This window comes from Antrostomus carolinensis, unplaced genomic scaffold (genome assembly GCF_000700745.2).
Source record: "Antrostomus carolinensis isolate BGI_N321 unplaced genomic scaffold, ASM70074v2 scaffold47523, whole genome shotgun sequence".
Taxonomy (NCBI): domain Eukaryota; kingdom Metazoa; phylum Chordata; class Aves; order Caprimulgiformes; family Caprimulgidae; genus Antrostomus; species Antrostomus carolinensis.
In genome coordinates this window covers 547-15,712 of record NW_010305358.1, presented here as the reverse complement: position 1 = coordinate 15,712, position 15,166 = coordinate 547, and the positions used below count along the sequence as shown (strand labels likewise).

The window sequence follows — 15,166 nt, the reverse complement described above, 5'->3', positions numbered from 1 at the left end:
GGAGAGACCAAAATTCCCATGGGCTCTTCCTCTTCCAGTAAATCTACACCCAGATAATTTCCTAATTGTCCAGCCAGCGTCTGGGAATCACTGCAGAGCACAAGCTCTTTGCTGCTCTCAGCTAATTTAACAGTAATGCAGTTGCACGAGGAGCAGGAGCTAGCATGAGAAAAGAGAGGCTTAGGGCTGGAAGTGATGCAGAGACTAACCTTAGGTTCCCAGAGGACTCAGAGAGTCCATATCAGCCAGCACCTAATGTAATATGTCATTTCTATCCTTGCTTATGCCTGATTCAGCAAGGCACATGCTGACACAGACGAGCCGGGTTTAAGCAGCAGGTTAAGTATGAGACACGAAAATTCTAAAACCACCACAAAATTGCTGGGGGATGGGTTGAGAGCGCTTCTGAAGATAAGTATGAATTAAAACAAACAATAAATTGCTTATCTTTTTTTACACCCCAATCATTTACGCTCGGAGAGCAATCAGGTGCCGGGCATAATTAGGTGTGGGGCAGGATCCAATCAGCGTCCCTCCGTGGAGCACTCACCGCTGCTCATTGGTGTCCCCTGCCACCGGGCATATATAAGCTCAGTGCTGAAGCGCAGCAAAGAGACTCGGGTGATACACTGAAGGTGGTAAGTATGGCTTATCTATTACCAAACATGCTGCTTTTCTAATGGCAGACTGCATGGGAGCCGTGCCTACTGACCAGGTAACTCTGCTGTCCTGAAAAGTCTTGAAAAGAGGAGGAATCTGGTAAGCTCTGCTTCTCAGCCTGTTCAAAGGTTGACTCTGATCTGGGAAGTGTCTATGCTTTCAGCAAGATCTGAATAAATCTGAAAATCAGGGAGGTTCTGGCTTTACGCCATGGGGTCAGTTGGGTGGTGGTGTGGGTTGCTTGGAGAGCTTGTGCAGTGTCCATCCTTGGAGGTTTTCAAGACCCAAGAAGACAACAAAGCCCTGAGCAACCCAGTCTGAACTTAGTGCTGACCCAGCTTTGAGCAGGAGTCTGGACCAGGGACCTCCTGAGATCCCCTCCAGCCTGGGTCACTCTGCTATTCTGTTAAACTGGTGTTGCATTTGTCTTGCTCACTGACAGTGGTACCATTTCTTTAAAATCAAGCAGAAGAGGTATTGTGCTTTGAATGGGGCAAGTTTGCAGGTAACTCTCTCTGCTCTGCTGAGTTCATGTTCTTTTCCTCAGTCTACTTAATGAGTGTCTTGATTTTCTTCCTTTTGTAGTTATCAGTGCAGTCTGATAACCTAATAATTGCAATCTCCTATCTGCAAAGTACTCTATAAACATTAGCCTATGCTCTTAGTCATATATTTTCAGTAAGCGGCGGCAGCTGCAGAATTGTCCGTTAGCATGCCCGGTCTCTTGGCTTGCCTCCCAGCTCCAGTGGATATTTCCATTTATCCTTTGTCCAGTCTGTGCTATCTCAAGTTTCTCTATTTAGAAGAGGGTAATAGGGCTGTTGCAGGACACAGACAATAATTCAGATGTGTTTGATGGCTGATCAGATGATAGCTGAAGCTCCAGGGGGGGGTTAGGAGGAGTATGGGGACATAGGTAAGAGTTGTTGTAATCAAGAGAGGACGTATCCTCACTTTGTGATATAAGGCGATTTAAAACTGCACTGGAGGCAGTGTGAGGAGGTGCCTGCACTGGACATTGCTCCTCTCAGCTATCTTTGGCTGCAGTCAGACTGTCCACAGTGACCCTATGCCCCTTTCTGCCCACACTTTCCACCCAACCTGCACCTTTGTGGGACGTGACTGCTGAGACTGTTGGGCAGGGGAGCAGCTTGCTGGTGTTGTGCCGAGGCCTCCAAAAGATATGAGAAGGAAGGTCAGATTCTTCCATCCTTTGGTACTGTTTCAGGTCATCTGCCATCTTGCATAGATGGTATTGGGGTTCATGTACTTCAGGCAAATTTTAAGGTTTCCTTCAGAATCACAGGTTTAGCTATATCTTAATTTAAACATGAATGCAGAGCCTGGGCATAGCAATGCAGAGATTTTAGAGTGATTCGTAACTGGAAAGACATGAGCAGTCCTGCAGCACCACACCAGGAATTAACCAACTCTTGAGGAGATATATGAGAAAGCCTCCAGCAGAGAAGAATGTAGATGTTGACCTAGTCAAGGGCCAGGTCTTGTTTCTTTGTTCTCTGGGCATCTAGAAAATATGTCTGTATCCACTTTGGGAGAGCGGATAAATGAAAATCTCTTTTTTGCTATTTTTTTTTATATCAGATGTTGAAGGAACTGAACACAATGAGCAGAGAGCAACCTTATTTTAGAAGGTGGAAAGCCAGTAATGCTTTTCACTCCCTGCACCAGCCACCTCAGCATGGCATGCTGCCTCCAACACTTGGCTTTAGGGACAGGTTGGCTGCTCCTGGCAGGGTTGACACTGGGGCCGGTGGCATTTCTTGGCAGTGGCAAGGGAGGTGCTCAGATGCTGCTGTTGCCAGGCTGGTGCCCGAGGGGTGTTGGGGTGCTCCTGAGCCCCCAAGGAGGTCACCTGCTTTCACCCAGGACTTGGCAGGTGATTGTCCCCACAGACGTGGTGTTGGCTCCCCGTGTGCTTGGCTGAAATGTGAAGCGTCTCTGGGGACATCACCCTAAAGTGGGGGTGTAAACCCTGGTGTGGAGGGGGGGGACGGTGGCACTGGGCCCTCTCTGGTTATCCCTGCGGCTTGGTGTGCTCCCACAGCTGCCCCACGGGGAAAGATGGGACACAGGCAGTGTGCCCACGCAGCCAGGGATGGAGGGGAGAGGGGGCTTGCGCGGGGCCCCACAGCCAATGCCGGTCTTCCTCAGGGCCAGCACCCACCAGGGAAGGGAGCCACATGCCTGCAGAGAAGGAAAAAAATTACAAAAGCAGCCCTAATTATTTTGGTCCCTCTTTCCACCCCATCACAAAATGGTGGAGATGGGCATCATCAGAAAAAATAAAAAAAAAAAGAAAAAAAACCTTGTAAAATCTATTTTGCCAACATTTTGGTGAGTAACCAATGACTGCAGTTGTGAAAGCGTGATAACTAGCTCTGATACACTGCGGCTTATCTCTTCTTTACCCACAAGTGACTTTTGCTCCTTCCCAGTTAATTCATTAGGTAAACAAGGATTTGCTTGGGGAGATACACTCAAGGGCAACACAAATCCTGGCTTGCAAGGAAATTAACATTTTTTTTCCTTTAATCCCTCCCAAGAAGCAACATGTTTGGCAGTGGTGGGGAAGAGCACTGGGAGGTAAAGTTTGTCGTCAGAGTTTTTGTCAGACTGGCTGCGGGGTCCAAGCCACTTTGGCGTGACCACCCTTGTACCCTCGTGGTCTCTCGCTGCTTTGTGAGGCTGAGGCCGGTGTCTCCAGAGGAGAAAAGGCAGCTCAGTGCTTGACATGGAGGCGGCCCCGTGTCTCCTGCCTGCCATCCTGCTTCAAGGTCAGTCGCAGGGCTAGGCAGTGACATGAGGTTGTTGACCTCCATCTTTGAGATGCCCAAGTGCCTCTGGCTAAGAAGAAAGCTTGGCCACATGCTGCAGGCCATTACAGCCCTCTGTTATGGCTGGAATAACAGTGTGGTGTATTTCTGTGTTTCAGGGAGAACCCAACACACGGGAAGTGAACCGCAAGCCCATCCTCCCAGCCAGTGGGGAAACCACTGGGAAAGGACGGCGCTGACCTCAGGTAGTCCCACCACGCTGCTTCAAAGAAGCTCCCACCAAGTGGGTGACACCAACAAGCGAGCAGAAGAAGGATGGCAGAAATGGTAATTAAGGCTGCTCTTAGGCTCACGTGTTGAGCCACAAATTAATTAGATAATCATGACCTGGCCATAAGAGCACGCATGCTGGTTGCCTGGCCTTTGTGAGTCAACTTGGCTCCACAGGCAATGCAGGCAGCCCAGGTGCCAAGGAGGGGCAGAGCGGTGGCTTTACAGCCTGGGATGAAGGTGATGCTCCACAGATGTGGTGGCCTGCCCATTCTGTGCTCCAGCATGCTCTTGTCAGCTGCCTGAATTCCCACCCCAAGGCAGTAGCTAGAGCAGATTTCCCACATCCCTTCCCCTCCACGTGGCAGCAGGCCTCGTCCTTCCATAGGTGCTCCTCTGTGTTTAGGAATGAAATATTTCTTCTTTGCATCACTAGTTTGGTTCTATCAGATTTAATAATTACGTCTTTGTTCTCAGTATGAACTTAAATGTAGAAGGAAGGTCCAACATCACGCCCTTGAGAACTTCTGCTACAGTACAAGCATTCCACTTGCTCTCATTGCAAAATGCATGACTGCAGTAGTGTAGGGAGATAGGGCAGGTTATGCTACAACGAGCAGGTTAATGCCAACTCAATCAAAATAAGACAGAAGTCTCCAAACATGATCCTTCATCCCTTTTTTCAACAAAGGTTGAATCAGGGCAAATTCATTCTGTGAACAAGCAGAAAAGAAACTCCCAGTTACCAGAATCATGTGTCTTGTCCCCATGCAGTTGGTTTCCTTTGCACAAAAGGGTGGTTGATGAATTGCAGAAAGTGACACGGGAGAGAGTCACACCAAAGCTCCATGTAACCCTTGTTTCTGCTATTGGTCAGTAGTAGATGCTGAGAATCAACTATAATGTTCCTTTTCTTTTTATATGCACCAGCAATACAGAGAAACCAGCACAGCAAATTAGCATGTTCGCAGAGTTCCATTAGGGCCAGTGTGCTTAAAAGCCACTAATGAACTTGACCTTTGAAAACCTGTTTAACCCTTTTTTGTTTCCACTTTTACGTGCTCTGCTCCTATAATTTTTCCTGATAATTTCATTTTGCCTCATTATTTGGTGCTGAGAAACAAAAAAAGTGTTCCTTAGTCACTTTCTCCAGATCCCCCAGGATTTACAGGCCACTCTCACCACCAGTAACCTATGTCACAGAATCACAGAATCACAGAATGTTATGGATTGGAAGGGGCCTCGAAAGATCATCTAGTCCAATCCCCATCATTCCCAGCCTGATGAATCCTGCTCTATTTAAGCTGTTTTGCTCTGGAACTTGCTCTGTACCCCTGAGCACCTTTGCTGCCCTTCCCTGACATTTTGTTTTTATCGATTCTCTTTTTTCACTGTTAATACACTCAGATGGCAGAGTAGAGGTGTCCTCTGGGCCTTTGGGGCTTGCTACTGCCATATATTCTCAAATTATTGCTGGATAGACTTGGCTACAGTTTCTTCACTGCTAGGGTGAAAAAATACTGCTCTTGACCAAATAATTAAATACAGAGCACCAAATTTTCTAGTGGAGGGGATACTTCAATGTACATTAGAGCAGGGGAAGATTTACTGGGGATGGCCAGATGATGGTTCACCATGTATGTGGTCTAGTATACCACTATGAAAGAGCATCTTTCATGCATCTGTAGGACTGAATTAGAAAATTGTTACCCATATATTATTGCTTGCTTGCCCACTTGTCCTCCCAGGTGACTCTGGGTCTCTGTTTCCACAACACAGGACCTGACCAAGGCATGCCCACTTATGAATGGCAGTTGTGTGGGAAGTCAGGAAAGCAAAGCTGACAGCACATGGATCCTTCCCAACTTGCCCAGTAAGTGCACATGGACAGCTGCAACGCCTGCCACCAAGTCTCCACACTCCTGTATACCCTTGTAAGTAATGCTGGTTTCGTGCTGGTTATTTCAGAGTGCGGGCAGCTCAGTAGCTTTTTCTGAAGATGAAGTACTATAGTTGCACCAGGACGGTCATGACCAGGAGTCAGTACTTTGACAATACCTTACGTTAATGATGGTTTTTTTTCCAGAAGGCAAAACCCACATAGTATCTCTTCTCCAGAAAGAACTTTCTCACTCCCTTTAATCTTACAGAAAGATGTGACTGTCTCAAGACTCAGCTCTGTGTTTTCTAGCATACATTTGAGAGCATCTGCTAGTTTGGGACGTCTCACTTTAGAATAATTAAGACGAACGTATTATAGAGGTAGATTTCAACCAGAGGCTTGCACATTTCTGCAGAACGGACTCCGTGTGGTCTGGTGTTGCACAGCAGAAGGGAAGGCACTCCCAACTGCCAGGTGCTGGAGGAGAGGCAGTAATGGCTCTATGGAGGTGTACAGCCCAAAGCTGTTGCACTCATGCCATGGTACAGCACAGTCAGTAACAGCCATGCAGTCATCAGTCAAAGTGCTGCAGCTCAGCTACCCTTGTTCATTCAAACAATCTGAGGTTGTATGTAAGAAGATTTCTAAGCACTAGCAATGTCTTCACTGATGGCTAAGAGACCTCCACAAAAATGGATTACCATGGCCTAGGCTTTTAAATAAGTAGAAAATGGCGCATGCAGAGGTTGCCTACTCTGTGTAAGTGACCCAAGAGGGCATTGCAAGGCGAAGTGAATGCTATGAGCGGTTCTTGTCCTCACAGCAGCAGGTTTCCTCCCAGAGTGAGGTAAGCCTGCCAAAGTGCCCAGACTAGATTCAACGAGAGGTGCTTTAATGGCCCAGCAAACGAGACCCAGACAAGCTATTAAAGATAAGGCTGTCCTATAAATGTCAGGAGAACCGTGGACACGTCCCTGCTGTGCCAAGGATGTAAAACATGAATTCAGCTCCAGCGTGTGAGGAACTGGAGCCCATGTGAGGTGCGGCACTGCTCTGTGTGGCCGCCTGCCAGCCGGGAGCCAGTGGGGAATGCCAGGAAGGACACAGCCAGGGCACAGCTGCCGGCACGTGTGAAGCCCAAGACAGCCTCTGGGTCTGGCCCATGAAGGAGGAGTGAGCTCCACAGCCTCAGAGCTGATCCAGCAGCTGTGCATCCAGGCACTCACCCAGCGCAATCCCTGCAGCTAGTGCCTAAGGATGGGATCAGCTCTTTTCAGTAATTTTAATCTTTTTTTTCTCAATTATCATGCTGAGCAGGATAACATTCTTAGTTTTTAGCAAAGTAGGATCAGGGTGCCACAGAGCACCAAGGCCAGGGCCCATCCCACCCCCCAGCTGGGAGGTGGGCAGCCCAAGGTGGGCACCAGGGCAGCCCCAGCCCTGGGCATCAGGCACCTACCTGGGGATGGGCTCTGGCTGAGGGGGCCCATGCAGCATTGCTGGGGCAAGGACTGAAATGAAACTCACTGCATAGCAGTGAAGAAAATGCACTGGGACATGTCACATGATGTCTTTTACTTTGCAGGTGTGCATGGAGGGAATTTGTTTGTTTTCTCTGCTCTGGGTAAACCACAGGTGGCAGTTGATGTAGCAAAAAAATCTCTGGACTTTCTGAGATTCCCATATGAAACCTGATTGAGTTTTGAGGATAGGAGCTGAGGATGGTGGGGAGGAGGGAGAAGACAAGATGTTATTTTGATTAAGAATATTAATTATTTAAATTTTTCCAAAGATACAGAGGTAGACTAGCTCTGATATCCCTTGAGCCAATTCTGACCCGCTATAACCTCAGCAAGAATCACTTGGTTTGCAAGGACTGTTTTTCTCCTGGAAACCTTATGGAATAATATGCCATGAGCAAAAGCAGAAATCTTGGAGAAAAACCACCACTGCAATCCTGAACTGGCACCAGCAGCTGCAAGACCAGAGTGTCCCCACCATGTCTTTTAGGAGCACCAAAGGCATTTGCCACAGATTCTTGTACCCATAGACCTCCTGATTTCAGGCCCATGCACAGAGCTCACACAGCTGGAGAAGGAAGCTCACCATGACTATACTATCTTTGTAGTAAAATACAGTAGCAATTAGGAAAGGAATTTTATAAGAATGGCTGAAAATTTGCCCCAGAGTGATAGAAAGTCTATTGTTCTGGGGGAATGGTAGCTGGTGGTAATGCAAAACACCAGTTTCTAGTTCCCACCTTCACTCTCCAGGCCAGGCTCTCCCCAGCATGCAAGGCAGCACAGGTTGCCATTCCTTTCCCCATCCCCTTGCCAGGCTCCAACACTGCAGACCCTGGAGCTGCACAGCACCTCACTGTGCCACATCACTCCTTGCTGGAGTTCAAAGGGCATGGCAGCATCTTGTTTACCACAATTACTGGCTGAAGGTAAATAAATGGCCTTGCTTTCTTCTCTTGAGCTGACTTCCTGCAATCTAGACAAGCAATGTAATATGCAGGCCACTCTCTTGAAAGCCGGGCTTTAGTTCCAAACTGCCTGAAAGAGCTGGAGTCTCCTTGTGCCATGGCTCAGCCCCACTGAAATCCTTGAGTGTTTTGGTGGCTTTTAGAGCAGATGGAAAATGGCAGCAGCTGTGGGGGAAGCTTGTTTATTGAGTTATTGCCTCACATTTACCAGCACTCAATACAGGTTGTAATGTGTGCAGTAACACTTTCCATGGAGGGAGAGGTAACAGCATATGTGTAATACTTCTGGGTTTGAGATGTCAGGAGGCTGGCTCCTTTTGGTAGCAAGGACCTGCACTAAACCACTATCTCTGTACTCTTGCAAAGCAAGAAGTGACTATATCATGCTTGCAAAACCTGGAGGGAGATGTGTGTCTAAGTAAATCTGCATGTCATCCCTGCACCATATGGACTTTCTGTCAGCAGACAGCCATCTGCCTGGTTGCGATAGCAGACAAGGATAACTTGGGTTCAAGGTTCAAAGGATGATAGTGGGTGAGAGCTATGCAAAGGAGAGCTGAACAGCGAGGGAGTGGGGCTTTGTCACCCCACTCAGAGAGAGATGTGCTGGCTATCAACCAGGGGCAATGCATTTGTGGCCCCAATGCATGCAGCCCTCATCAATCTTTTCCCTCCATCTTTTAAAAGAATTCCTTGGCTGCATGGCAAGATGTATTTTGTTGCATATTGGGCAAACAAGTCTTTTTCACTCTGGTTGCAATTGCTGTGACGTTGTTCTTGGCTTCTGCCAGAATCTGAGAGACTAGCAAAATGGGGAGGTTGGATGGCACTGATCCAAGAGGTGAGTTTATTTACAAGGAACCCTCCAGAGTCTCCTGTGGCTTGGGCCTTTCTGATGCCTCAGAGCCATCCTTGCAAGTCTGGCAGTCCTGGCCAGGCAAGCAACAGCTGGCCCAGAGATAGCTGAAAATGCAAAAAGCAGAGGTGATGCTGGGTAGGATGGAGCAAAGAGGAGGAGCCTTGCATTGCACCTGGTCTCCTGGCTTTCTCACCCACTATGTAAAATCCCAAGACTTGTAAGCTCTTCTCAGTTTACTTAGTTACAGGTCTGGCCTAGGGTCTTCCAGAACAAGACATTTCAGAACATCCATGAAAATTAATTACCTTCTTTCTTATGCAAAAGAATTAATAACTCATTGTAAGAGTGATGGAAAACTGTAACTAGCTCCTGTTGCCATTAATTGTCAACGGGGACCTTTTCTCTTGGAGCTGGGACGTCTCTTGCTGACCTTGCTAAAAATGCTGAAACCTCACTTAGATTTTATCTTGGTTCATGTTGCATAACAGTTGTTTTGATTTGATTTTTTTTTTTTTTCTGCATTATTTCAGGCCAGAAGAAACAAAGATCTTGCCCAACATCTTGAAGAAAATTGGCTGCACCCCAATGGTCCGAGTCAACAAGATTGGGAAGTCCTATGGGCTCAAGTGTGAGCTCCGTGAGTGTCCCATTTCCACCAGGTTTTTCCGTGCCATGAGGTGAGGGTGAGGGGCGGTGTTGGAGGGGGGCTTCAAGAGAGGCTCTATGGAGAGCAAGCACAGACGAGGAGGACCAGACATGGCACGTGTTGAGTACTTCCACTTACCAGGTTACACTGCAGTCACTTCTCAGACCAAACAGGAAGGTTTCAAGCTGCAATGAGCAGGGCGCTAATGGTAGTGGAGGCATCTCTCCTCCCAGATAACTCCAGCACAAGCTCAGAGCAGAGCTGGGCTGAATTTGGGGATGGGTGGATGATATCATGGCAATAGGCAGGGATGCTGCAGCACCTGGGGTAGCACATCAGATGTACAGAGGAAACTGTCTGAGCCTTCCCAAAACATGGTGACTGGGATGGGGTGAAGGGCACATCAGGACTCCTCCTGCCTGCCCGGGCAGAGGGAGCAGCTTGGACAGTGGGGGACACATGTCAGAGTAGCCACTGGCCACGAGGCAGAGATCCCATGCAGAGGGGTCTCAAGGGAGGATTCTGCTCTGCCATGGCATCATCTCCATCAGGTCAGCTGCAGCCAGGCCTGGTGCTGCCATCTGGTGCATCACTGCCTCAGAGGCAGTGACAGCTTTCCTTGGGGACCTCCCCAAAATGCAGCTCCAGGCAGAGCAGCAGGGGCTGCAGACATCTGGGTTTATCAGCCACACACATGCCAGGCCCTGGTGCTCAAAGCCAGACCAGGGCACTGGCTGTGGGGCCAGGTTTTCCAGCAGGACCCAAGTCCTCCCCGTGAGGAGATGTTAGCATAGTGCTGGTGGTATCTCTTGTAAGGGCTGGGTTTAGCCTGTTCCCCTACAAATATAAGGATGATATGATTAGACTGCCTCTGTATACATGGACTTTTCAGTCTCCTTTCCTATAGCTTTTAACCCTATTAATTAATTTCAGCCAGACCAAGTAGAAAGACAGATGTCTCAGAGGCAGTAAGATTCATGAATGTCACATAGGTGGGTAGGAAGGAGAGACTTGTTGAGCACTCACGCTCAATCAAAGGGCACAGTGGGACCTTGTGGTCCTATGTGGCCTCAGGAAATCCACCCGGTAGCCAGTCTCCACTGGGCACACAGCCCCATGGAGCGTGCTGTGCTCTTCAACTAGATCCTTTCTCAGGATCTGGGATCCTTGGACCCCTAATCCTGCAACCTCCATGTTGCACCACATCTTGCATCCTGGAATGAGACCTCAGGGGACGGTAGGGGACCATGGAGTGGAGGTGGAAGGACACGTCTACAATGTCTGGTCCGCCTCCGCAGCAGTCTGTCCCTCCGAGGATGTCTTGCTGGCGAAAGCACAGAGCGAGAGTGAGAGGATTTGGTGTAGACAGCAGCGGGGAAGCCGGGGAGACCCTGTTTGCTGGGGTGGTGTCTCCCTCCCCTGGCGCAGGAGGGGAAGGAGAGCAGCACAGGCAGAGCAGCTGCGTGGTCCTCTCTGAGCTGCAGGTCGGCACAGAGCCTCTGACCAAGCAAGTATGTGAAAGCTTGGAGCTCTGCCTCATCAAGGGAGCAGTTATGGTTGGATGCAATTACCTTGTAAACTCTGTGCCTCCAGGGTTCTCTGTGTAGCTGAAGTTTTGGTGGGTTTGCATTATAAAATGTAATAATGAGCACAAGATTATTTTCCTTGTTCTGGCTGCTCAGGTATGGGGTTGATTTGTCAGCCTGAAGTAGCTGTCTCTGCTAGGATGAAGTGAATACACCCTGAAAGTACTCATTTCTCCCTTTGGTCCATAAAACTGAACTCAGAACCATCAGACCAGCTGTAGAAGCTCATCAAAACCTTGGTGGAAAGAGTCCTGCCTCGAGCGTTAGTGGTGTGGAGGGGAACCAAGGTGTGCCTTGCAGTTTGTAAATACCTTGGAAAGTCTCTGTTACTTGGATGGTTTTGGTACCTCAGTGAAGAAATTATAATTTTGGATGACACTTGAAAGTGCCAATTATCCTGGTTTTTATCTTTTCTTTATGGCACTCCATTCAGGACTACAGGTCACCCCTACAGAAGGGCATCTTTTTAGATACCTATTATTAACTGCCGTGCCCCAGGAAAGACTGTGAGACCTTGCTGTTAACCCTGACAGTGCCTTGCTCAGAGAAGAGTCCTCAAGGCAGGGCAGCAAGTTCTATCATACCAGTGCGGGACCCTCCACCTAGAAATCACTGTATATCCAGTAGATTTTAAACACGTCCTGGACTTACCAGGCCTGCCTGCTGTCTTCAGAGTGGTGCAGGTAGATGAAAAGTGGTGAGAAGATGGACTACGGTGGGTAGCCACATGACAAGCTGCAGCAACCCATAAGCAGATAGTAGATGCTCTCCTCTGAGCAAAGGACCATCCCACAGAGGAGGAAGGTGTCCTCAAATGACTGACGTGAGGGCTGGGAGAGCAGGGAGCTGGGGGACACAGGACAGCCTGGTGCTCCCAGCTGCAGCTTGTCCATGATGGAGCCTCACCTTTCATTTCCAGTGGCAAAATGTGAGTACTTCAATGCTGGGGGCAGTGTGAAGGACCGCATCAGCCTGAGGATGGTGGAAGATGCAGAGAGAGCTGGAATTATAAAACCAGGAGACACACTGATTGAACCCACTTCAGGAAATACAGGTGGGAAAGGCAGGGATGCTCCCTGTGCCGGGGTAGCGGGTAGGGTGGTGTCTCTGAGGGGCTGCAAGAGGGGCAGGGATTTGAGGAGCTCTTGCACCTGCAGTTACAAGGTCACCTTGGGGCCCTGCAGCTCTGGGTCCATCCTTCCCTTGGCTCCACTCCTGGCAGCCATGGGCAGCCCCAGGTGCTGAGGTGCTTTGTGGCTGAAATTCCCAAGGGCCTCGGGAGTTGGAGGAGCCTAGGTAACCCCAGGTGTTTTCAGGCTGGGAAGTTCTTGAATAATTGGGGTTCTCAGAGAGGGTTTCCCTTACAGGCTGGAAGATAAATTACCTGGTTTTTTTCCCTTGTCACTATCATCCTGTTCAGGCACTAGATTATGGTGGCATATGAGACGAGGGGTACACAGCAGATGAGCATCCCCCCTATTTTGCAGCCTGCACAGGACCATTGGTGCAAGTTTCCATGGCCCTTTGCTGCTCCCTGCACCAGTGTCCCCACCTTGTCAGGGATGTGTGTGTGTAGAGTGTGCTTTCCTGAGAGAAGGTGCAGTGGAAGCTGTCGAGGGACTCTGGACAGAGCTGAGGCTGTGCCCCTCGCTGTGTTCCTCACCTCCCCCTCACCAGCCATGCAGAACGGGGCTCGTCTCTAGGAGTTTTGCTCTTTTCCAGCCCATTCACTGCAGGCACCCCAGAGCCAGCCCCCTGGACAACCCCTGGACATGGGAGCAAGGGGACCTGCATGATCCCGGGGCTGTTCCGCAGGCAGCACCGTGCTCCCTACAGCCTCTCGCAGGGACATGCTGCTCCAGCCTCACTGTCCTCCTCTAGCTGGGGAGCAGCTGGCTCCATCCATCACTCCCAGTGAAACTGGAGCAGAGATTGCATTTGCCTGCTTGCCACGGGGTGACATGTGCAGCTTCCTGTGTGTCCCCAACTGAGGAGCGTTTGAGGGGGAGGAGAAGGCACTCCTGAGGCGAAATCACCTCCTCTCTCCTGTGTTTTGGAAAGCAAAGGAAGAGGTCTGAGCCTCAGTGAGGGGAGGAAATTGTTCCCAGCTTTGCCGTTCGCTCTGTGCCACACAGATGCCTGCGAGCAAGAGGGATACTGCAGCTGGGCTCGCCCGTTACTGCATCCTCCCGGCACATCCCGAGAGACCTGGGGAGGATGCCCTGAGCTGTGACTCATTGGTGAACAGTTCTAGGTTATGTTCAGTGGGAGAGGGGAACATAGGAAGCAATGTATGTTGTCAACCAGTTTCCTTTCCTTCCCACCACCTAGGAATCGGGCTGGCACTGGTAGCTGCAGTGAAAGGTTACCGCTGCATCATTGTCTTGCCGGAGAAAATGAGCATGGAAAAGGTCAGAGCTCTGTACAGTATCACCCCACAGCCAGGGGACATCTCCCTCCCTGTCTCTCTCTGCCTCTCCCTTTCTAGAGCTGGAGCATCCTCTCCTTTAATGGGTAACGACCCGTGCTGCACACACTGACATAGCTTTGTAGTTATTCAGAAGATTTCCTTTTGATGAAAAAAGAGCACACTGTGATGGTCTGGCTGATTATCTTGTGCCAGTGGTGCAGCTGGGGTCACACATTAGCCAAACACAGTGGGTGGCTGCAGAGAAATGGAGCGATACCTGCTGTCTGCCAGGGCAAGGGCTGGATGGAGTGGAGGAGAGGGCAGGCAGGAGCCAGGGCTCGGCTGTCGATGCTGCTAACTTTCCCCCTGATATTTAACATGTCACTTGGTCTCTCCGTGTCTTTATGGAGACACTTATGGTTGTCTGAGCTACTTTCTTGAGATGGTGGAAGTCAAGTCGCTTGCATGAGAGCTGATGGTCAGGTGAAACTGCTGTCCTGGAGATGGCAGAAATCGCCACCTTGGGGAGCCAAAAGTCACAAACTGCTCAGCTGAACTCATACCAGTAAACCCAGACCTGGACCTTGACTTGGCTCAAAACTGAACCCTTCTCCAAAGTGCTATCCTCATTTCAACCTAAATATCACTTGAGCTCAGTCTGAATCAGGTGCCACCTCCAGCTGCCGTGGGTTTCATCTCCAGGCACCCTGACACTTACTCACCCTTCTCTTTTGACTCCCTTTTCTCCCGACAGCCACATCTCCCGGTGGATTAATGTCCTCAGGCTGATTTATAGTTGCTCCTTCCCCATGCTTGGTGAGGAGAGAGAGAAGGGACTTAAAGACAGCTTTAAGACCTCTTCCTTGCATGTGGGGGCTCAGACCACAGTACACGGGAGACGCTGCTCCCTACCCCAGTTCCCTTTGCCCCTTTCCCCAGGCACCAAAGAGCAGCACAGTGTTCCCTACCTCTGCCATGTCCTCAGCTTGCCCTCTGAGTAGGACAGGGCTGAAGGCCAGGCTTGAATCCGTGTGCCAGCTTCAGGCAGGAGGCCCTGGGTGCCAGAAGGATGTCAGAGATAGTATAACTGAGAATCGGACATTGTATCTCCAAATGCCAAATGTCTCCTGCATGCAAAGCTCCTCTGGCATCTGATGCTGCCATGAGCCCGCAGGTTCAGATTACCATCACTACATGGGATCAGTTGCGTTACATCCACTCTCTTCCCCCCCAAAGGTCGATATTCTGAAAGCACTGGGTGCTGAAATTGTGAGGACCCCGTGCACCCGCTTCGATGCTCCAGAGTCTAACATTCGTGTTGCCTGGAAGCTGAAAAGTGAAATCCCAAACTCTCACATCCTGGACCAGGTAAATGCTGCTGTTCCTCCACTGACTCTTTCCAAACACAGTTTATAGTGTGTGCTCCGAGTGTGCCTGTGTTCGGGGGCTTCATTCAAACTGGCAGCGGAGGCAGATTTCGTCAGTGTTTTATGGTGTTTGAAACTTAATCGCTCCTCTGTAAAGCACAGGGTGGCAGAAACAAAATAAGGGACACTTCCAAACCTGTAAT

General features: G+C 49.6%; 1 protein-coding gene across 1 annotated transcript; it reads left to right on the top strand.

Annotated features, from left to right (window-relative positions):
• Positions 1-3,770: 3,770 nt before the first annotated feature.
• On the top strand, positions 3,771-14,964 carry LOC104522460 (cystathionine beta-synthase; the record flags this gene model as incomplete). The annotated part of the gene is made up of 6 exons (XM_010164760.2): positions 3,771-3,782; positions 5,505-5,659; positions 9,485-9,591; positions 12,106-12,240; positions 13,518-13,597; positions 14,833-14,964. Coding segments are annotated over exons 1-6 (621 nt in total), but the record flags the coding sequence as incomplete, so codon positions are not given.
• Positions 14,965-15,166: the final 202 nt, after the last annotated feature.